General features: G+C 39.1%; 1 protein-coding gene across 1 annotated transcript in view; it reads left to right on the top strand.

Annotated features, from left to right (window-relative positions):
• HOOK3 (hook microtubule tethering protein 3) overlaps nucleotides 1-24,522 on the top strand; it is a 60,080-nt gene that overhangs the window by 23,329 nt on the left and 12,229 nt on the right. Inside the window, exons 4-16 of the mRNA XM_066613878.1 lie at nucleotides 459-509; nucleotides 1,175-1,307; nucleotides 3,246-3,313; nucleotides 6,467-6,529; nucleotides 8,273-8,356; nucleotides 10,010-10,173; nucleotides 10,872-11,012; nucleotides 14,385-14,586; nucleotides 15,647-15,757; nucleotides 18,489-18,576; nucleotides 21,192-21,261; nucleotides 21,518-21,658; nucleotides 22,579-22,666. Coding sequence (XP_066469975.1) covers nucleotides 459-509; nucleotides 1,175-1,307; nucleotides 3,246-3,313; nucleotides 6,467-6,529; nucleotides 8,273-8,356; nucleotides 10,010-10,173; nucleotides 10,872-11,012; nucleotides 14,385-14,586; nucleotides 15,647-15,757; nucleotides 18,489-18,576; nucleotides 21,192-21,261; nucleotides 21,518-21,658; nucleotides 22,579-22,666 — 1,404 coding nt within the window. The remainder of the gene's footprint in view (nucleotides 1-458; nucleotides 510-1,174; nucleotides 1,308-3,245; nucleotides 3,314-6,466; nucleotides 6,530-8,272; nucleotides 8,357-10,009; nucleotides 10,174-10,871; nucleotides 11,013-14,384; nucleotides 14,587-15,646; nucleotides 15,758-18,488; nucleotides 18,577-21,191; nucleotides 21,262-21,517; nucleotides 21,659-22,578; nucleotides 22,667-24,522) is intronic.

Genomic DNA, 24,522 nt, shown 5'->3' with positions numbered 1-24,522 from the left:
CTCCTTCAACCCAAATCTGAGACTGCTTTTGAAGCTATGCCCTAAGCAGTTTGAATAAGCAGCAACTGCATGAAAGGACTCAGAAACCCTGTCATGTGCAGAATTTAGTGTGGGCTAAAATAAATTTTGAATTCGGATTTGCACACATTTTTTGAAGAAGAAATAGGCATTGCATATGGGAAGCTTGTGAGAATATGAGGTCCAGCTCATAACCTCCTTGATGTAAGTAGTGATCATGTTGATTTTTGTATATTCTCATGAGTTTGAGAAGGGAATCTGGAAATCATCAAATCATTTAATTACAGAATCACAATTTTCTGATTGACAGCTTTAGAGACAAAAGGCTTTTGTTTAGAAATACGCTTTTGTCTTATATTCTTGCAGTGTGTGATTCTATATCTCTGTGAGCTTTGTTGCATGTCTAAATAAACTTTCTATATTTTCTCCTCTCCTCAAAGGTGAGCAATCTGAAAAAAATCTTAAAGGGAATTTTAGATTACAATCATGAGGTAAGTTGATGAGCACTACAGACTGTCTTACCATTTTATTTTATTACAACTTGTGTTATTTTCATGATTCTATTTGTGTAACGTGTAACAAAGTTACAAAATCTAGCACTTATTTTCCATGTGCCATGTATCATTACAATCTGAATATGAATACATTGCTTTGTTAGCATCATCTGTGCTAAATACAGCTAGAGCAAGCTGCTACATGCAGACAGGCCTTGCAGGATTCAAGCTATAACTTAAATGTTAGAGACTACCTCGTTCATCTCATCAAGAGTTTTTTCTATTCGGGACTGAACTAGATGTTCGTTGGCAGACTAGGTCACTGCCAAACTGCTTTAAAATGATTACAGGGAGGATGGTGGGCAGGGCATTAATAGCAGCGGACTGGTCGTGGTAGTGGGGGAATGCTTAACAAGAACTACTAGCTGCTGTGGGGAGTAAGTAAGGTAATCTTGGGGAGGAGAAGGCTTATGTATCCCCCTTCCCACCTGTTATTTCTCCTTTACAAATTTCTCACTTAAGCCTTTGTCCCCTCCCTTGTATAGTGTTTGCCTTAATTACCTAGGTCTGCTGTTTTGGCCCTGAGATAGGGAAACTTGCTAGGATTCAGAGGTGTTCATTCCTTCTTTGCCATATTTGAATATAATTTGGTCTTTGCACAGATCTTGGGGCAGCAGATCAATGATTTTATCCTTCCGGATGTCAACTTGATTGGAGAGCACTCAGATGCTGCTGAACTTGGAAGAATGCTTCAGCTCATCTTGGGCTGTGCTGTAAACTGTGAGCAAAAACAAGGTCAGTTGAACTTTATTGAAAAAAGATCCATCAGTCAAACTGAACACAATGACACTTTTGTTTTTGTTTAGTTCCTAGATATGGGCAAATCGGTCTTCTGGTGTTCTTTTTGGGTGTCCTGTTGAGTTTGTCAGAGAAAGATAGCATGCTTTTGGAACCTGCTCTTTGTGGGGTCAAAATATGCTTAGTGCTGTCAGTAATCTCAGACTTATGTCCAAGGTGTATTAATTATTTTGGTGGAGTGATCTTCACTATTTTGGAAGGAGTCCAGTTTATTTCTAGGATAACTTTAAGGAGATGACAATGTAAGGGTCAAATTGCACATTGCATGGTCCATACATGTAACAATCTTTTAATACAGCGGCTCCCAAACTAAAGGGTCACGACTCACCAGGGGAACTGGAAATGGGCCATTTTCCCTTAAGGGGAGTGGCCCAGGAAAGGGTCCCTGATGGTGCCATAGCAATCACAGTGCAGAGGGAACCCAAGGACAGTCCCACGTACCTGGGGAGCTCCTGAAGCCTCCATAAGGGTCCTAGAGGGTCACATTCTCCTCTGTGAGCCTTTACGCAGTTGCCCTGAGTGCCAGTCTCTGATCGGAGCTCATTTCTGGTTTGTGTGATCGTAAACATGACTGTTCCTGGGTCCCCGCAGTGTTGTAATCATCGCGGTGCCATCGGGACCATCCCCCACTCCCACCCCTGCCACTGCTTATAGGGTTCCCAGCTCCCTTGGAGGAGTTTGGGAACCTCTGTTTTTCCATTCGTGGGGGAGAAGGAAATGCTGTTTGTTTTTTCCCCTCTGTAGGTGGAAAAGCAGCTGGAAGAGGCAGCACAATTTTGAATTAGGAAAAGGGAAAGTGTTGAACAAATGCACCCTGCTGTCTTGGGCTAAAAAAGAAATTTGGAAAAAGTTACAGGCATTTGTTTGTGATTTCCAATTTGGCCCAAAGACTTTGACCTGGTGGGAATCTAGATTCTTTATTGACTAAAGCGATAGACAATTGAAGTGCTTTTATAGCATGCAGATGCTATTTTCTATTACAGAAAAATGTTTTCTTAGCCATGTCTTGCTTTGTCTTTGTACACTTCATGCTGCTTATCTTTGTGTGAAATTTAATTTCCATCATCATTGCTTTGGGGACAATGAGTGAATTTTAGCTAAAATAATCTTCTAAGATGTTTTGATACTTTTTTCCCCCTTTGGGTGTGAGCAGAGCCATCGTAGCCCGATGGGCATACTTTCATATTATGCTCCAGAGTTCTTGGACATGCTTGTTTTGCAAATCACATCAGTCACCCTCCTTGCTACTATCGGGATATATATGTTTAATGTGACTGTTGGCAGGCATCTGTTAGATGATGTGTATGATAAGTATTGTGTATTCTCCCAGCCTCACCCTCATTGTTCAGGACAGTTTTGGAACAATTTTTGTAAAATGTTTCCAAAAATAGTGGTGGCAGGATGGGTACTTTTCCACATGAGCATCCATGTATTCTTTCAAAAAGTGTGGATGGGGGTGGCAAAGTTTTCTCTTCCTCTGAGCAGTGCTCCATTGAAGAACAGTTTTTCTTTTTCTTCTTAAGCTTCTTTTAGGAGAGAAATTGAATTAAACCAGAAAGTTCTTGCAAGTACCTGTAGTTTTTTTCAAAATAGAACAAAAATACCTTTTCTCCCGCAGAAAGGGCTTCTGGTCTTCTATTATACTTCAGCATTTATAAAGTCATCAATGCTAAATCGGGACTAGTATCACCAATGTGTTTCAAGGAAGTTGCTTCCATTTCTGAACAAAGAGAATTCTTACCTCTTTTTTTTAAAATCGCACACACCACCTTTTGCACTTAAAATGAGAGCTTGGTTTTCTGTTTCCCATTGTATCAATTTATATTTGTGATTGTCATAAGTAGAATAACAGCATGCTAAATTGCTTTTTTCCAGAGTATATCCAGACCATCATGATGATGGAGGAGTCTGTTCAACATGTTGTCATGACAGCCATTCAGGAGGTACGGAGTTGGGCAATGGTATATAGAATAGCAGTGTCTATAGATTAGAAGAGAGAAAAGCAATTTGCAGAAAAGGCACAGTATATAACACTAAGAAATCGGAAACATTGTCTTCCTATAATAGACAAAATTTATATATTCAATCAAATGTTCCACTTTTCTTTAAATCTAGAAGATACAAACTTCTGGATACTGATTCTAGGTTTCCTCCTGTCTTTCCTTCCCTGTGGCTCCTACAAGGCTTTAGAATAACTACGTAATTGAGTTACCAGCACAGGATTCCATTATAGACACTTTATTTGTATTGTCAGGAGACTCTCCAAGAGTGACTAGATGTTTTATGTGAACATAGTTTTAAAAAAATCTCAGGAAAATGTGTTGGGATCAGTTGTAATTCAGTTTCAGCTGCTTTATTGTAATTTGTTTTTGGTTCTTTGGTGTTTTTGGTGAATTGTGATAAATTAGTTTAGTATTTTGTTGACACTGATTTATGAGTTCATTGAAATAAATAGTGGCCCAATATTGTATGGTGTAGTGTATGGTCAATATTGTTGACTTCAGTGGGAGTGTTAAACTTTTGCTTAAATCTCTACCATTGCAATCAATGAAATCTAAACTTCCTTAACGTTGGTTGAATCATGGCCCAGATTTTTTTTTAAAGCACATTCCTTCCAGGAACTTTCTTTCTGTGATTGATAGATCCTATTAAGAGGGAAAATACAGGTGGTACCTTGGTATCCCCGAGAGATCTGTTCTTTAACCCCCCCTGTGGATAACCAAATCTGCAGTTTTGGCATCTTTAAAAATCCTCCAAAGGTGACCAGAGGGCTTTCTGAAGTCCACAGAGGCCTGTGGCCTCTGCAGCTTCAGAATGACCCTTACAGGCAAAAAAACTTTAACTTCTGGTTTCTCAGTTTCTCTCGGAAATGCCTTTTAAGGCATTCTGAGGCCCAGGGATAATTATCCAGGTTAGCTGAGAAAGCAGAGTATGCATGCCGTAGTAATTAATTTGGTCACATAACATGGTGGTGCTTAAACTAACATTTCTTTGAATCCAGCTCCTTCAGAATGGTCTTTCAGGTCATGTGTTTTGTTGGGAATTCTATGTGAGGCTTGAAATATAACTGGTAGCTTTACACTGAACAGGTTATTCTGGGAGAGACAGGTAATTTAATATTTGCCCAGCCTTAAAAACACTTTTATTCCATATGAAACACCCAGATTCTTACAAAATAACCCTTGGTACCCCAGTCTACATGCTTAGAGAAGAATGTAAAAACTTAGTGTTGAAGAAAGCATGCTTTTCGTTGACTATTTTGGCTTTTGCCCCATGTGAGGTTGAGTAATTCCAGCATCCAGGGCAAGTGAAAGCTAGGCTTTCTCCTGTCGGGTGCTGACTTTCTCCTTTTTAGTTCTTCCCTTCCCTAGCTACTGCCTTCTGGAACTTGGGGTCTTCTGCATCTCAACTAGGAGGTAAATGCTTAGAGCAAATGTGGTGGTAGACCAAAACTGGTATGGAATAATGGGACTATTTGTCAACATTGTACAGTATTGGTCTACCATCAAGGGGCAACAATCTTTCAAATATCATAGACTGCAAAACATTTATAACTTCCTGGAACCTAGAATATTTTAAGAAATGTCCTAGCTTTTATGGGAAATGATGCACTGATTTCGAAATTAATTGATATGAGATGTGAAAGCCCACTGAATTATCCATAAGCATGGACCAGGCAGGCAAAGAGTCAATATATAGTTTAATAAAGTCCAAAAGTGAAGAAGTTAAAGAAAATGGGGGTGGGTGGGTAGTGAAAGTAAAAGCAAGAAAATGCCTGTACTTAGCTGGAAAGATAATGCCAGACCAAGCAGATACAGTAACTGTTAACACCCAGCGGGTGGAATTGGGATGCTACTCAAGAACAAAGCCTATCCTCCCCATGTGTCACTTCACTAAACCAGTGAAACTTGCAAACTGGCTTGGAATGAGAAAAGCAAACTGAGCAAAATAAAAATTAATTCCCTGATGCTACCAGGAATCCTGACATTTTTGCCCTTACTAGCAGTTGTCTTACCCCTTCACCTTCATTATTGGAGCAACTTTTCTTCTCTCTCTCCCGTTTTCATGCCATTGTATTTGTGCATCCGTTCACTTATTCCTTATGATATATAACCTCATTTGTCAGCTAGCAGAGGCCAACGACTTTGCTGTTCCACAATCTTGGGAATAGTTCTGTCAGGATCCAGAGGGGAATGTCAGCGAGCACACACTAACCCAGGGCATTAGTGCCTAGTGTCGCACACTCACTCCCTTCCCTTTCCCTTCTGTTCCCCTTGTTTGGACTCACAGTATAACTGGAAAAACCTTGGTAATTTGAATTCACTGCTACCACCCTAGAATATGTCACCTCCTGCCTGGAGGAGTGCCAGCTACCTAAAACTTGATCAGCCACGTTGACTGGTCTTAACTGCTTTGAACCTCAGTTTGCATTTGCACTTCTCTGAGCTCTCAGCAATGGAATATCAGCTCTGAGCCACAAACTTAGTTCCAAGCTGGCTCCCACGTAAAAAACAGACAAAGAAATGCATGTAAAATATAGACATTTTTGGACAAGATCTAATTTATAATAAATTAATATATTTAAATAAAATAAATTAATAATGGCTATAATCTGGTCTGGGAGTTGTTTCCACCTTTGACTTGCTGCATTAAATGTGGGTGGTGATTAGGAATGGGATTGTAGGTCCAGATACAAAAATTCAGCATAGATTAATATGTTTTTAATGAACCTGAACCTATTACATTCATGAATAGGAAACATTTTTGTGTGTAAAAATATAAAAGATTTTGGAACAACTAGGGACTGAAATGTGCTTAAAATGTTGGTGCATTTCAGGCACCTTAAGCATTTAAGACATGAAAACTCCTAGCATTATGAAAAAGAGGTATGTCTATACACACCCAAACCTCTGAGAGAGGGAGGAGGGTGCAAAGGTCACCTGTAGTTGTAGAATATAGTAAAAATTACTTTTTTCAACTGTGGAGCACTGATTCTTGTACATGCCCAAAGCTGCTTTATAATTTAGACTGCGTGTTTCTTAAATGAATACAAATAAATCTTTTGCTTTTTCTAATCCAGTGTAATCTAATTGCAGTTGATGAGTAAAGAATCTCCAGTCTCTGCTGGAAATGATGCTTACATTGATCTTGACCGTCAGGTATCTAATACAAGATGTTTATTTTTCTTTTATTGATGGATCGCTGTGTGTAGTTTTTCCTGGCATATTATAAATGAGCTGTAGCCTTTTGCTTTGTTTATTTTTTCAGCCTTTTATTTTTTCATTTGTATGTGTAGAAGTTTGTTCAAAAAGTTTCAACCTAAGCTGCAACAATTTGCAATTTCTCAGGAAAGTTGAGAGTTTAGAAGTTACTCAGTTGCAGAGATGGAACATCAGTGAATATATTTTCTTGTTTCTTGATCAGTACTTTCTCTTCAGCAGCCTCACCAAAAGGTTGTATGAGGATTGTGGTCGTATTGAAACTGACTAATGAAGTTGTGACCAAAGCAAAACTTCTCTTTTCTGTTCGTTTCCCTTGTGCTAATTGACAAGATGCAATAAAAGAAATGTGAGGGAGTTGCAGGCTCGATGAAATGGACAACAATTTGTTAGTACTATAACCATTAAAACCATTAAGTTAAAAACGCAAGAATTGTATGGATAGTGTCATTAAACTGTTAATTTCAGCTGCTTTGTATATATAAAGGTAGTTTTTTTATTTTAAGGAACTCTTATACATGCTACTTAATAAATAGAGTGTTTATATGGAACAGAATGTGGTAGTTACAAAATACACTTTACACTGTTCCCTTTTGTTAATGCTATTTATGCTTAAAATTTTGTCATAAATGCATCTGAAGGTCACAAAAGTTTAGTTACTGGATATTCCAAAGGAACCAGGGAATGATTTTATTGATAGAAATAGTCAACAGGAACAATTTAGCATCAAAAAGTCTTTGTGCTATCCTAAGCATTTTTGGCTTGCAGTATTTTGTTTAATATTAGAGAACTTTTTCCAAGGATTGAGTAGAATATTAAACTTAGCTAGCAGCCAGCTTTTGGATAGAGTTTGACAGTACTCTCTTAGCTGTTCTTTTCCACACACAGTAAATTTTTTTGATCAAAGCAGAGAGATACTGTAAAGGAGGGCTTGATTATTACTGTCTGGTTTCTTTAAAAAATTCATATTTACAGTGAATGCTTAAAGCATACTATTTCTTATAGTAAAGACATAACTATTGAGACCACTCTGTACTTGTGAGACCATCAGAAGGTTTCCATATAAGGGGATAACTCGGAGGCTACACAGGCTTTACCTTTGTTTATTCCTTGTGTTTCATTTCCCAGTCATTTGTTTGTATGCAAAAGAGTTAAAATGGACACTGTTCACTCCTTATATCTATAAAGAAAAGTGGTTTTGAAAAACTTTGAACATTATGCAGTAGTAGCCTTTTTAGTATGTACAAGATGTAGGGCCCAATATGTTAATGTAAAAAATGTCCTAATTCAGCTGTTTCTTGTTTTACATATGCCTTTTGAGGTCAAACAATGACAGTTGTTCTGTTTTTTTTGTTTTGGTGTAATCTAATTGGGCAACTTGTTATAGTTATGAACCAAATCCAAATAATTTGTCTTTGAATAAAAAGATCATATGTACAGCTGTCACTGAAAGGTTTCTCTGCAACACCTCCCACTCATGAAGAGGCAAGCCTCTTTGCCAGTAATGGCTTGCTTCTTTGGAACTGAGAGGTTCTGCAGAAGAATTGTTGGAGAAAACTTGGACTGCATGCACAGTTCCTTTACTTGTGATCAAATGACTTGTTTGGATCACAGCCACAGAGGTTTATTGCCTCATACTATTTTTAATACATGAAAATTTGATATTGTGTTTAAAAAATACAGTTGAAGAAAACTACAGAAGAATTAAATGAAGCCTTGGCAACCAAAGAAGAAATTGCTCAGAGATGCCATGAACTAGATATGCAGGTATGTAAGCTATTTCACAATAAGCTTAAAAATAGGATTTTCTGCAAAAGACGAAGTTGGGCAGGAGGAAGAAGAGTGCATGATCGCAAAGTTTTTGGCTTGGTATTATGTCTGAACCAAGCCCATGTTTCTCATATGTCTCAATTTCAGTTTTTCTCAAATTTTCTTTTGAGAATTTTCTCAATTTTCACAGATGACTACCTAAAATATATCTATACATCTATGGTCCACTATACATCTATGGTGCACTGAATTTCCATTTAAAATTAAGTAGAACTTTTTATTCTTACTATCTGTGTGAGGCCATACCGCTGATGCTTCAGTGTTTTCTTTCTTTTTATCAGTTGGCTGTGTCATTATTGAGTTGTTAACCTGGTGCTGGTAGAGCAAGGAAATTTAATGTTTGCTTTTTTAAAAATCCTGGTTGAGACCAGTTTTATGTATACCTATTTGAGAATAAGTCCCATTGAACATAGAGGGACTTACTTCTGAGTAAATGTGCATAAGCTGACTCTGAACTTTGAGAGCATAGAATGGTTATTTTTATTTGTATAAAAAGAAATTTAGATGACATGAAATAATAGGGAACCTGGAAGAAGCAGTGTATAAAGCATATGGCACATCTCTAGATTTGTAGTGGAAATGGTTAACTTTAATACATTACATGAAATGAAGGTTTTCTATTTGAAAGAAACAAAAAACATTTTAGATGTGTTTGGTAAGAAATAGAAGCTCTAGGCATGTGATATTATGGAGTTTGATAAATATGAAAGGAAAAACAAAATGCTACATTTTATTTATAGAAACCCTTTGCATGTTGAAGTTCATTTCAGTCTTCCTTAAACATTCTTAAACAACACTAGGTAAGAAGATTGATCAGTGTTCTCAGCATATCACAGATGGGGACTTGGAGAACAGTGACTTGTCTAAGGCTTGCCAGTTCTAGAAGGGGGGCCCTATATCTGCGAATCATGTGTCCGCTGATTTACTTATCCGCAGATTGGGTCCAGGCCCCCCCCCCAAAGCGTGCCACCTCCAGAGGTGAGGCAAGATCTGCTTTCCTCGCCTCCAGAAAAGAGTCTGAGCCCAGCCGAGGATGTCCATCCCCAGCCTCTGCCAGGCTCAGACTGAGCTTGGCAGCTCAAATAACGTCACTTCCGGTTTCTCCGTGAAACCCTACTGCTAGCCCCCTACCGCTTCCCCAGGCGTCCCATTGCCTTATAAGGCATTGAAAATGTCACTTCTGGTTTCTCTGTGAAACTGATGCTATTTGAGCTGTCAAACTCAGTTTGTGCCTGACGGAGGCCGGTGACAGTCGTCCTCAGCTTCCACTGGGCTCAGAAGTAGTTCCAGAGGCAAGGGAAGGTCGGCCCCTGGACCGTATGTGCAGGTGTTTGCTCATATCTGCAGTTTCGGATATCTGCAGGGGGAGGGTTCCAGAACCCCTATGAATATGGGGGCATGCCTGTACATGATAGTGTCACTGATTTCAGGAGAGCTTTCTGTGAAGTATGTATACGCATAGGGTTGCAGCCTTAGTGAGTTCATGGTAGAAGCAAAATCTGCCACTACATTCATTCTGTCTCCAGACTTATTTGTAGTATCATACTTTCTTAACTGTGATGTTTGCCTCTTGCTGTATTTTGTTAACAGGTTGCTGCACTACAAGAAGAGAAGAGCAGTTTGCTAGCTGAGAACCAAGTTTTGATGGAACGCATGAATCAATCTGATTCCATAGAAGATCCCAACAGTCCAGCAGGACGTAGACATCTGCAGTTGCAGACACAGTTAGAGCAACTCCAAGAAGAAACTTTCAGGTACGAGTTAATGGTACAATGGACTGTTGGACTCTGTAACCACTATCTCTCCAATGACTACTTTTAATACATAGATATTGAATTCCTGTTTGTTTTTGCAGTGAATTCAGTCTAACTGTAGTAGCTGGTTTTCGTTATTTCTTTTCATACTTGTGTATTTAGATGGAGAGTGTTCTGACTTTCTTCCTCTGCCACAAACGAAAAACTTATGAAATGGAGAGCGTCACTGTTTCAGTTGTTTTGTTTCATATTGAAGATCATGAATTCTTTTGCAGTCACACATTTTTTGATTTACTTTAAAGGATTTTTATACTGCTTTTCTGAAAACCCAAACGTGACCTTGAAGGCAATTCAGTGTTGTGCTAAAAACCTGTCACAAATGTGACTTTGGCGGCAGTTCCTATTTCCTTGGCTAACTTTGAAAATAAATGATTAAATATTGGTCAGTCTTGCTTACATTTCTTGAGTCATTTGTGGCAGGCCCAGTTAATCATATCAGCCAAGGTTTTTATTCTTCTGAAAATCTCCACATTTATAATAGGTGTCCACTAAATAGTATCTTCAGGGAAGGTGCTATTACCAGTTTTCTCCTATCCCTGCTTCTTGTTTCTAGCTCTTTAAGGTAAGTAAGAGAGGAAGAATCTATGGTTGCTGTTGTTTTGTTTTTTAAAAAAAAACCTATTCAACCTCTCTTGCAGATTAGAAGCAGCAAAGGATGATTTTCGAATACGTTGTGAAGAGTTAGAAAAGGAAATTGCAGAGTTGCGGCAACAGAATGAAGAATTAACAAATCTTGCTGAAGAAGCTCAGTCACTGAAGGATGAGATGGATGTGCTCAGGTAAATCACATTTTGTTCTTGGATAGAAGTTTTAATATAAATGGTAGAATTTTACCTGTATCTTATTTCTATATTTTTACACACACTATCTCTCTCATGCTAAAATTTGGTAAGGGTAAGCTCTTTGTTTTCCTCCATGAGTTAAATTATTTTCAGATCACCAGAAATGTCTTTGTACTTGCTCTGATGCTGAACAATATTTATAATTGCATCATTAGTGGTAAAGTTGCAAAGTACTTCAGTTGAAATCTTCTCCCAATTGTGGGCACACACATTGTCTTAATTGTGGAGTTTCCTTTCTTAAATATATTCTGATTTTGAAAAAATTGAGTTGAAGACTCAGTAATACAAGTCGATGATGCTCAGTGCAGGGGATTGAATATCCTAGGAAACAGTAGTTCACCTGACTGCACAAATATTCAAGAGACATGGTGTGTGTATTAATCCGCAGGTGGTACATGATGCAACTTTATAGGATCAATAAAACAAAGTATCACATCTTTGAAACTTTACAGAGAAAGGGGTACCTATCCCATAGGGCAGGTGGGAATGCTAAAAAGTTCAACCTTGTACAAGGAAATGATGTTAAAACATGTGGTGATATAATTCTTTGCAAGGTATCCTTGGATCCAAAATTAGTTATATGTCAGTGATTTTCAACCTTTTTCATCTCATGGCACACTGACAAGGTACTAAAATTGTCAAGGCACACCATCAGTGTTTTGACAATTGACAAGGCACACTGTGCTGTTGGTGGAGAGCTCACATCCCCATTGGCCCTATTAACAAATGACCCTCTGTGTCTGCAGGAATCCCAACAGCACTTGCCTGCCAAAAGGAGCAGGAATTTCTTCTTGGGGGTTTGCCTGACTGAGAGTAGGAAATGTCCTGGCTTTGACATATTATGCAATTCCTCACTCCAACTTTCACAATGGCATTCTTCCCCCCTCCCCCCACATTCTGCAGTTCTTTAACCAAGGAAGCAAGGTTCCCCCAAGAGGAAACCCCTTTTGAAAAAATGGGCTCTTCTCCCTCACTCTGAGCAGGAAGGTTCCCCCAGAATTAAATTACAATTGGGTATCTGTGTAAGCCACAATCACTGCAAAATTCATCCACACTCAGTGTGGACCAGTCAACCATGCCTCTGCTTTATCTGTACACTTCAAACTTTGGGGACTGTAACAAGAGCAAGGATAGGGAACGTCTCAGCAGATCATACCCAAAGGCGTATAGTGAAGAACTGCATATTCCTCTTGTACAGATTTTACTTAAATGATTTTATGCATAGAGAAAACACATGCCACAGTCCTTATAGGGCAATCTGCGTATTCTGGGTCATGTGTCAGCAGATAAGTTGCCTTTCTGAGGGTAGCACTCTTTCTGGCCTAAAGGATGATTGGCAACAAATGAGTGTGGGTTTTGTCACAATTAAACCCCCAGATTCCAGTGACTGTGGTCGCAAATCCTATATGGATTTGTTTTCCCATGGATGTGTTTTCCCATGGAATCACGTGTTTGGTCTGGGCCTCAGTTTAACCTATTTCAGAAAAGGGTTATGCTGTAGAACAGGGGTATCCAGACTTTGGCAGGAGGGTCACATCATCTGTCTGACGCTTTATCAGGGGCTGGGGAAAAAAAGAATTATTTTACATTTCAAATTCAAAAAAATTTACATAAATGAATTTATTAAAAGATGGAACTTATATGAATGAATAAAAGTTTTGCAATAGCTCAAGGCCTATAAAAGACCGACCTTTTCTTTGCTGTCGCTGCTGCATCACAGACCTGAAACAGTAAGCAGTGGAGGGAGCTCTCGTCCCACAGCTCACGTGAGAGGTTGAACATTTGACCGTAACACTGAGAGCAGTTGCATCAAGCTAGTGCAGACTCCAGCAAGTCTCCGGAGGGCCAGAGGCTCATTGGAGACTGGGGGCTCCCTGCGGGCTGGATTGGGAATCCTCGAGGGCTGCAAGTGGCCCCAGGGCCCAGGTTTGGGTACCCCTGCTGTAGAAGAATGGAAACTGCATATATGCCAACATAAAATTGTGATAAGTTAGAGTGTGTTTTTTATTATTTTTTATTATTTTCCAAAATAAAAACAACAACAAATATAAACAAACACAAACGCAATGTACAACACACACAAAAAACAAAAAAAAAACACAAAAACACACCATTGGAGGGTGCAGGCAATCATATATCAATATATACAATCAATCAATACTTTTTTCTAATCTTGTTCTTCTAGCTTAGTCTCTTAATATCATTTATCTATCATATCATATCTTATATAATATATCATGTATACAATATATTCATCTAAATGCCCTGTTTTATACATCTACAACTCCATTTTCAACCAAGCATAAAATGATCTCCATTGCTCTATCTGTGTCGGTTTACGCTGTTGATCCAAAGTCACTGTAAGCCTATCCATTTCCGCCACGTTCATTATTTTCTCTATTAATTCATCTTTCGTTGGAATTTTAATAACTTTCCAGTATCTAGCATATAAAATCCTTACAGCAGTTAATATCATAACTAAATACACATCATGTTCTTTATAATATCTAAGATAATATTAAGCAAATAACTTTTGCAATTGAAGGAAGATTTTCTTTCATTTTTGAGGTGAATTTAAGCCATTTATGTTGACAGAGTAATTACTCCATCCTGCCTTAACCATCATATTTCTTTTTACTATTCACCTTCTTCTTTTGTTGTCTTCTTGTTGCTATCAGTGAGTGCCTCTTTGTCCCTCTAGTTTCTTCCTTCTCTGATTCCTCAATTGTCTCTGAATCATCTGATTTTGTTTCTTCCAGCTCCATTTCTGCACTTTCTAGTTCTTCTCAATTCCTCATTTTCTTCATTTCTCGTCTCACCTTTCATCACTGTACTAAAAAAATTTTCTGCTTTCATTGTTGAATTTATATTATATCTCTGTGACTGAAATTGAAAAAACATGCCTTCCAGGAGAAGCCATCTATATGGTATTCGCTTTCCTCTTAAAATTTTTTACTAGCTCTTCATATTCTTTTCTTTCTCACTCTCCATGGGACATGTCTCAGAATTTTCACTTTGCTACCCTCCACCATCCATTCCTTTTCCTGTGAGATCTTCAATATTTTATCTCTGTAAAAAGTTCTGATGAATTTCACATGGATTTCTCTTGGTAGTTCATGTTTTCTTGGATAGAAAGTGCTCACTCTTCTCGCTGAATAAGTTAGAGTGTGTTGATTGTGTATTTTTGTTTTTAGACTTCCTTTAGCTGTACTATCACAGTGTCTTATTATTATTACTGGCAGTGGCATTAAGCAAGTTACACTGAACAATTTTGAAGTTCTGTATCTCTGCAACACTCTTTCCTAACAGGCATTCCTCAGACAAAGTGGCCAAGTTAGAAAGTCAAGTGGAATCATACAAAAAGAAGTTGGAAGATCTTGGGGATCTGCGGCGGCAAGTGAAGCTCTTGGAGGAGAAGAACACAATGTATATGCAAAATACTCTCAGCTTGGAAGAAGAGTTAAGGAAAGCCAACACAGCCCGCAGTCAGCTGGAAACGTACAAGAGACAGGTGAGAAGAGAAATAAGTGAAATTGCAGACAGAGACCTTTATCTCACTTGCACATTACTGCAGCTAGTCCTTCCACATTTCTTCCTGTTCCACAGCCAAGGAGATGGCCAAAGAATTCCTCCTGGGAAGGTTATTTCTGACACACAGCTTCTTTTGCATTCAAAAATTGCATGTGAACCAGGAATGCTTATCTGAAAATCCCACTTATCCAAGAAGCTCACAGCATGCTGTTGGGCCTGTCACAGTCTCTCAGTATGCCTATCTCATGGTATAGTTATATGGAGAAAACAGGAAACCCTATGTTGGCCAAGTTCCTCAGAAAAATGTTGAGATTAAAATATAATAAGAGTATTGCAAAACAATGGTCTTTGTTATGTTATTACCTGGAGAATTGCAAAATATCAATTTTATTAGAGTATGTGTTTATGTTGGATTCTCCCCATATCCTGTTGGAGAGTCTGTCAGAAGTTAGTCTACCTTCAAGAACTTTGACTGCACATTTCACATCACTATAGATTTGTTTAAGCAGACTCTCTATAGCACAGAAGATATAATGAATGCAGAAACTTTTCTTCAAGGTTTCAATAATTTTTCTCCATTAGCAATTATTAACCACTTCTTTTGGAGATTATAACAATCCAATCATACATATGTCCATTAATCTGGCCATTCTTCCTAACATTCATTGGCACCTTCTTATAATCAACTAGTTGCAAAAAAGGGGGGGGGGATGAAATAGACTTTAGTGACAGTTGTCTTGTTACAAACTCTGTAGTGGAGTTTAAATATAAAAGACAATGATATTGTATTGTACGTAATCACTGAGTGCTGTTCCCTTATTGGTCGAAATATATGACCTTTTCTATGATGCAAGTGTTGCCCTCAAACCCTTATCATCTTATTATTTTTAACTAGCATTGTATCACAGCTTAGACAATGCAACATAGTGTTGTATTAACTGTATTAACATAGGTCTTGCAGAGAGGAGCACTGGCTTTTAGGATGATTTGTACATTTTGTTCTACTATTGGTGACTGGTGATCCCTTCTTGCTCTTACAGGTAGTTGAACTCCAGAATAGGTTGTCTGAAGAATCTAAGAAAGCAGACAAATTAGACTTTGAGTTCAAGATGCTGAAAGAAAAAGTAGACAGCCTGCAAAAAGAAAAAGATGTATGTATCTAAATGTTGCTTTTTCATCCTTTAATAGAAGCAACTTTGTATCTTAACAGTTGGTAATTAAGATGGCATCTTTATTTAGGTTAATGTCTTTCTCCCATTATGTCTGTTTACTACCTTAAGCTCCCTGAGTGCATCTTAGGGCGTTTCTACACCTCTGTTCTTAGTTTTCTGCCTTCCTTCTTTGTTGCTTGTACTGTCTTTCCTGACTTCCTCTTCTACTTTGGGCTCCATGACCACACACACAGAGCTTATAGTAGTTTGTGTTCTTCATGTTATCCACTCCCTGTTGCTCTCTTACAGGGCTGCTTCTTTGTCTCACTAGATCACTTCATACATATAAAATACCAAACTGTAGTTTAGTCAGGTCAAAACCATGGGCTTGCATTCACTTTCTTCTTTCCCGTACTCACTCTGTTTAATTAGTTTGCAGTTATTTTCCTAGTTTGCAAACCATACTTTGAAGATTACAATTCTGGTTTGGAGAGCAAGAACAAACCATTATTTGCTGGTTTTAGTGTATTGGCAAACCATTGTTGCAGACTAAGAAGTAAGTGACTATGTAGTTCACACAGTTGGGGGTAGGGCAGGGTAGAGGGAGAGAGAGTATGAAGGCGCATGTGAGCATAGGTTCCATTCTTGCAGCACTTAGTCATGGTTTGGAGTTGTATGAACCAGCACACTCTGTTGTTGGTGCCCTCATTTACACATGGTTTTGGCTACCATTCTAATTTCAGATAATTCCCAGATCCACTTTCCCATCCCTTTTGTTAGCAGTATGACATTTCCTTCTGGATGTGGTATTCTCAGTCTGACTTATCATAGTAAAAACTGAGCTTTTCATGTGTCCACCTTAGTATTTCCCTCCCCTGTGCTTGTCCTTCCCTATTCTTGATGCCTTTGTCTTCCTTGTTTGCTAGTCCTATAGCCTAAGTTTATTTTCAAATAACTGTTTCTTCCAGCACACATTCAGACAATCTCATGCCTAAACTACTGCAACTTCCTACACACTGACCTCTTCTCTGGTGTCACTGTCCTATTTCATTTTCATTTCAAGTACCAGTGCACTTCACTTTTCAAGTCTGCTGCTGTACCTTGTTGTTCTGCTACCAGAGTACATAAAAACCAACGTTAAAGTTCCCCGTACAGACACAAGAGTAGATGCAGGTGCAACTCCAAAGCCAGTGCAGCACCCTTCCAGCAATTATAATTGCAATTATACTTTTCCTCTGAAATATATTTTCACTCACTTTCCCTTTTCTTGAGAAAAGCTCATATCTTTTTTTGCAAATCTCCTTCATTTCCATTTCTGTTTTCTTTTCCTTTTCTCAGTGTCACTCTGCACTGAGACTCTGCTGTTGCTGCCTTCCCTATCCTGCCTTGGAGGCATCTCTCTCCCAGAAAATCTGCTTCTTCAAGAAAGCCTTCCCTTCATCTGTACAGTGTTGTCTTCTCTCCTCCTCCCATACTTGCTATTTCTGTCAAAGCCTTGTCTTTATTCTCTTTTCACTTTCATCTGTGTTATTTGATTGGAATTTAAATTACTTTTAAAGGTACTTTCATGTACCTGTGTGTTTTTGCTTTTTCACATTGACATCCTCCTACCGTGGTTGAAGGGGCTGACTGGGCTTTTTTTGAATGTACATTTCTTTCATATATTTATTTATATGAACTTCTAAAAGGAAGCTTTGTTAAATTAGACCAGTAGAAATGCATGCCAGATTTTGGAAGTGATCACCTACTTTGATTTCATCTGCCATGTGACAGAAGAACTACATGTTAGAAAACACTGTTGCTACTTAAAAGCCCCTTGTTTAAGCCCCTCTTCCCCCACCCCAGCTACTTGTATTTACCCCTGTACTGCCGTTGATAGGATATAGTATTAATACTTAGCATTTTTAGGGCACTTTCTGAGCATGTAAACTGCTTCACATGCAGTATCTTGATATAGTCCTTACAGCAACCCTGTAAAGTAAAAAATGCCTATTTCACTGCCCCTTACCCCATTGTTGGTTGACATGGCAAGGAAGCAGATATCACGATGATGTTAGGAAATGGGATAAATTGAACTAGTGGTTGTTGTGGAGGGAGAATTTGTCATGGGTTGCCATCTTCAGCAGCAGCCAACATCCTATGTATATTTTTGCACATGGACTTGAATACATGGAAATATAGAAATCCTGGACTAATGGGGACATTATGTTTAAATTTATTCATGCTTTTAGAAAAACAAATGTCACATAGCGTAGTAGGAAGAGGACTAAACGCTCTTTCTGCGTATTAGGTGGGCATGTTCAGCTCTAAACTGCCAGTCACTCAGGCTTTGCTCTGAGTCTAGTACCTCGTTTATGCCTTGTTGCCTCAAAGCAACGCTGCTGATGCTACACTCACCCCAAAATCAGCATGGCATGTCTTTCAGATGCTCTTTCAATGCATCACATTGTCTCCCCACTTTTGGAATTACTAATACAATTTTCCAGTTACTGGAAGGTATTGTTCAAGCCTGTGGAGTAGCTGTCTTAACACATGTATCTGTTACAATATAAGCACTTATATAAGAGAGAGGAAACTTCTCTCTCTTCCTTTTTAGTTTTGCTCAGGAGTCCATAGTATGAAAGTCTTTCTTTTTAAAAATATGCGTATGATTAACTTCAGATATGCAGAGTTAAGAAATTCATCATGAATTGATTTGTAAAATCAAATATTTGTCTCTTCCTTTTTGTAGCGATTAAGAACAGAGAGAGATTCGCTGAAAGAAACCATTGAAGAAATTCGATGCGTACAAGCACAAGAGGGGCAGCTTACAACTTCAGGTAAAAGAAATGAAGGGAGATGAGATGGATGATCTTTAAAAATACCTGAGAGATTCAGAAGTGAGCTGCCTTGAGCTTTTACTGGGAAGGCAGCATAATGCATATTTTAAAAATGAGTCCTTTGTCCTGGCAGTTTAAGCGAAAGGTCTGGTGCAGGAGCAGACTTATGCTGCAATCCTGTATGCTCTTTCCTGGGAGTAAGCCCCACTGAATACAATTGAACGCATGGGTAGGAGTGTGCTGTATGTGCTTGAGCCCTATGGCTGTTTTGTTTTCTCTTAAATTAGGTGCAGACAACTTCCCCCCCACCCCGGGTTTATGTGCATTTTTATAATTTTGAGAGACAAAGCTCTCTAGCTTATGGTAGGGCAGGGCTCTCCAAACCCCGGCCCACAGGCTGGTTCCAAGGTTAGGGAAATGGCCCCCCCCGTGAACGGCTTACTGTTCCGCCAAATTGCCGCTCATTTTCTCAACCAGTTGCTGCACTGGGATGCTCTGGTCTGTCGCATCTGCCTGGACAGCCTACTGGGATGCTGGGCAATAGGCATGACTGCTCAGAGCATCCCTGTGCAGTAATTGGCTGGAAAAATGAGTGGTGACACAGCAGAACAGTGAGTGCTTTTCAGGACAGGGAGGGCTTTTTCTGGACACAGTTTGGAGACCTCTGGTCTTGGGCATGGTTCTGCTGGTACAGCATTGCATTCCCTTCTTATAGAAGATCAAATGAACAGACAAGAGCAACTTCAGATGCTATAAACACTGGGTTAGTTTATTCCAGAAAGCTTAATCCCAGAGATTAGAAAAATGACACAAATATAAGCCATTTCTTACAGACCTCTGTATCTTGCAATATCACAAAATCATCCGTCCATTTTCTAAGTTGCATAACACTTTGACTTGTGAGTCATAATGTGTCTTTGGCCCCACAGGTCATAAAGGATATAACATCTGTTCACCTGGGGCAGCAGTATGTGCTATCTCAGTAACTCCAACTCAGACTTTCTTGATTTGGAATTCCTATTAAGGCGCTTATTTCCACTGACCAAACTATAGGTTCTGTTAAATAAGGGCAGTGACAGATTTTATTGTAATAAAGCAGGCTAATATTTGTTCCATATACAGCATGTACATCCACAGTAACTTTAGAGAAATTGTAAAAATGTGTGCAAAGCAATTCATTTCTACTGTATTCTAAACATTTCCAGACTGACATAAATGTTACTTTACCAGCAAATGAAAGAGAAATATTTATTGCTGTCTATTTAAGTCACTTGGTGATGCTTTACGTACAGTTGGATGTCAGAACAAGCAAATCATGGGATTTGTTTTCAGTGGATGACCCCAGGTTTTAATGTTGTGAGAGAGGAAGAACAACATCTCTCTACAGGGCAGTGATAAACGAAGGTGAAATGTGGTCATCGACCATAGACACTTGGGCTTCAAAAAACATGACAATTTCCTTTTGGCTGCCTAATATTTTGAGAGCCACTAGTAAATGTCAGTGTTCACCCAGTTTCTGACATTGACAATAACTAGTCTGTAATGTTTTGGGAAATGGTGAGTTAGGTTTTACCAGTGGGGATCATGGGAATTTCATTGGTGAATCTCTTCAGGCTACCAATTAATAGCACCCTAATGTGCTGTTCAAAGGGTTGACAAATGTTTGAGACTTCTGGTCAGGAACTGGGTTGAAAACAAGTTCTGTAAATTAAGGAGCTTAATAGCCCAATTTTCTCCATGTTTACTCCGAAATAAGTGACGCTATATTCAATGGGGCTTACTCCTAGGTAACTGTATACAGATGGGGCCTTGGTATCCACAAGGGACCCTTTCTCGAACCACCACCACCCCCCAGCAGATACAGAAAACCATGGATAACGAAATCCGAAGTTTTGACCCCTTTAAACCCTCCAAAGGCAACCAGAGTGCTGATCTGTTCACCTCTGAAGAGCTTTCCTGAAGCCTGCAGAGGCTGCACACATCCACCCGTGGTCTCCATGGGCTTCAAATGCCTCCTAGAGGCAAAAAACCATGACTTCTGCTTTTTGGATGAAAACTGTGACTTTTTCTGCCTTTAAAAGGCATTAGGAGGGCCTGGCAGGCATTCTGAAGCCTGCAGAGGCTGTGGGCCAACGCATGCAGCCTCTTTGGGCTTCAGAAAGCCTTCTGGAGAAAACTGGAGCTCCAGTTGCCTTAAGAGGGTTCAGATTGCACCAGGGGGGACCCATGTTCAGCCAGATCTGTGGATAAGTAGGCTCAACCTGTATAAAACTGCAGTCTTAGCTGAATAAACAAAGAATAGAGGTTTTTCTGTTTGATGCATTTTATCAGTGTGTTTCTTTGTAAAAGATAGAATATTTCACATTTATGGGGACAATTTTAACAAAAACAGTACAGTTTTTGTATTTTGTATTGCTTGCTCTCTGAAAGCAATGAAAGCATGATCCAGCGAAAATGAAGCATTTCTTAGTCCTGTTGACTTTCCTGGGAGAGTTAAGCACATTCTTAAATTTCCCCTAGTGAAAGCAGTAGATTTTAATCGTGCTTAATTTTGAGGCGCTCATGCCCTGTGCCATTTTAATGTTTCCTTTTTACTTGCCCTCTTCACAAAACAGGTTTGTTGCCTCTGGAAGGTCAGGAATCTTCAGATAGTTTAGCAGCCGAAATTGTTACTCCTGAAATCAAGTAAGTTGTATAATTTATTTTGTGTCATGCTGAGCCACAGGATGTGTGGGTATACAGTTAATTTTGTATATCAGATGTCTGTAATGCTTCATTAGCAGTTGTTGTGAAGAACTGTGATTCAAAACATTATCTGCTTTCTAGTTTGGTAAAGCGATTTAAAAATACTTTTTATCCTTCCTATGGTGATATTTCTAATTTTGCTCCTCCTGAGACTTGTCATATGTATTTTCTAATGGCTGTTATCTTATCTCTCAAGGGAAAAACTCATTCGTCTTCAGCTTGAAAACAAAATGCTAAAAATTAATCAAGAAGGGTCTGACAATGAAAAGATTGCCTTGTTGCAGAGCCTCTTGGATGATGCCAATCTTCGAAAGAATGAACTGGAGACAGAGAACCGGTAGGAAAGGGCTATTTTGTTTCTAAAAACAGTATTGCGGGGGGGGGGGTGTTTCCTTCGATGTGGTGTCAGTGCTGTTTCCCCTATAGAGAATTTAGACTTCAGCAGACTTATGGCTTTGATCTCTAATGCATGCTACAGTATTCTGCATCTTTCACTGGTAAGGACTGCTTCGCTGTAAGGAAGGTGCTCCAGCCCTCTGATCATTTTGTTTGCCCTCCTTTGTAACTTTTACATTTCTGCAGTATTTATCTTGAGGCAGCCAAAGTTTTATGCATTGCAGGGGCCTCCCGTATCTGTGGATAAGTAGACTTAACCTGTACCATACACTTTCTGGTGAAGTGTTGCCTTTAATTCGGTGTGCTTGAGATTCTCTTGCCATAAGTTTTATCTCAGGCTGCTCTTTGGTGTACACTCCATAGCCTAGACTACCACTGCAGCAGAAACCCACAGAGAGTTATGAGGAGCCTGCTCTCTCATAGACAGTAGGTCTTTAATCTAAAGACAGTTAGACACAGAGTTTTGCGTCTTCCAAAGATGGAACCTGTGTTTTTTTAAACTTGTGCTTAACTTGTGATGTGCTTCAGGATAATACTTCATCCCAAGAAGTTTCCATATGCTGTGTCTAGGCTACTCTGGAATTATTTTAATATGAAAGCACTTTGCAGAGAGGTAGGGTTCAGTGAAAGATGGCAGATGCTGCATTCAGTGATGATTGACTGTGATGATAGATTGATGATGGCAGCTTGGAAAATGAGTGCAACTGTGTGCCCCTTGTGCAAACACTGCCTAATTTAGGTGCAGGATGAATCAGTGTTACAAAACTGTCAGACTATGAAATGTATAAAAATAAGCTTTTATTTGTAAAAGTAAGACTAGTAATTATTTCTGAAAAAGTAACATTTACCTCTTGTTTCTAGGCTTGTAAATCAGAGGCTGCTTGAAGTACAATCTCAAGTTGAAGAACTGCAGAAGTCTTTACAGGAGCAAGGTTCAAAGGCTGAAGATGTAAGTTGATATACACAAAAATACAGACAACCCATTTACAACTGTGCTAGCATTTCTCATGTCAGGAATTTGATATATTCAATTTTCTTCCAAACATCATTGCTTTAAAATTTAAAAGTGAAAAAATGCATTTCCTTTATCAACTATTTTTATCAGTGAGCCACTTGAGCTCTGCTCCCCTTCAGCTTCCCTTAGAAGCAGCTTGCTGGCCAGTCCACTTGTTATCCCAGACCAGAGCAGAATAGGAGGGAAGAAGTAGAAACTGAACCTAGCAAAAACAGGAGTTGTTTTTACTCCAGGACTTGGGTCTGTTTACCTAGCTGTGTCTGGGAGGAAGTGACCAGGCTATGCCAGAATCTACCTCTCTCTGGTGTAGCCCAGTCTGCATCTCCAGTGTACCCAGGTTTTTTTTTTTCCTTCAAGAAAGCCTGTGGGGAAGGAGCAGACTGGACTTATTCAGATGAATAAGCTCCTCAATGCACACTGTTCTTCCTAATGCAACCCAGCTGGCTTTTCCAAGAGGAGTGCAAGAAAAGACTGTTGTTGCATTCAAGTCTCTGCCTCAGAGATGCTGTGAGTAATCTCAGAAATGTTGGCAGGAAGGAACACTGGACATTTGCAGCTTGGGATTCAGATATACCCAGCTGAAGTTAATTAGTTAATTAGTTAAAGTTACCCCACAGACCACTAGGTACCAACTCTAGTGTAGCTGCAGATACCCTAGTGTCATCTGCCTTTTGGAGAGCTAATAATCTGCAGAAAATGTTCATTTGATAACACTTGCAACAATCTGCAGGATCTCTCTATGTTGTCACTGTCCTTGAGAACTCCTTTCTGCTACAATCTAAAAGAGGAATGATTGATTGACCTTGTGGGATTATCATAATTCGCAGATCACAGGTTACACACAGAACCTTTCACCCAAGTCATCAGATTGAGGGTTGGCGCTGTTGGTTTTGACATCATCGGTCCAGACAACCTGACTGATGTGCAGTGATCCTTCCAACTACTTCAATAACTTTTGCTTTTATACCTATAAAAAACTTCTGATCCATACAGGAAACTGTGAACTGTAATGGCATCTGCTTCACATCAGCCATCCTCTTTTGGGATTCTAGATTGAGTCTATGTGCTTGCTTTTTTTGTTTAAGATGTCTTGTAATTAGCATTTGTTTTTAGTGTGACCATTCATTTGTATTCTTGAAATGCATTTGTGATAGCTTTTCAGATGTTTCTAGAGGATGAGACAGGAGGAAGACATCCTAGGGAGCCCAGAAAGAGAAGAAAATGTGCATGCTCTGAAAGAATGCCTAGCTTTTAAATGTTTTCTCTTCAGAGAGATACTAAATAGTTTCTTCTGTTGGCTGCTGTTTTGCTTCGTACTAATCTGTCACCTCTGTCTCTTGGCATGGGTTTCTGCTCAAGGCTATTGTGAGTATGGCTTCCTATTTACTTCACCCTGCACCAACTACCTTAGTTAATACCCATAAGCTTAGGCAAACGTGTCAAATGTTTCTGTATGTGCTGTGATTTTGGTAAGACTTCAAGGAAATTTGTTGCATGCTCAGGAACAGATAAAGTAGTGGAGGGGGGGTGACGGAGCTGCAAACAACCATGTTCTTTAATTTCTATGGATTTTAATCTGTAATAAATGCTTTTGTATTGTAGCCCTCTAATTTTATAATGTTATTTATAATAATATGAGGGCGGCACATCATTATAAAATTATCATTTATGGGTGTGTTCTCAAAGTTTTTCCCACAGCATGGCCTTTAAACTTGTATCTATTTGCATATCAGAGCAGCTTAATATGTCCCAACATTTCTAAATGAGCAAATTTCTGTGTAAGGATTAAT

The sequence above is a fragment of the Tiliqua scincoides genome, chromosome 2, assembly GCF_035046505.1.
Source record: "Tiliqua scincoides isolate rTilSci1 chromosome 2, rTilSci1.hap2, whole genome shotgun sequence".
NCBI lineage: Eukaryota > Metazoa > Chordata > Lepidosauria > Squamata > Scincidae > Tiliqua > Tiliqua scincoides.
The sequence above is the reverse complement of the archived record's forward strand: the minus strand, read 5'-3'. Positions and strand labels throughout refer to the sequence as shown.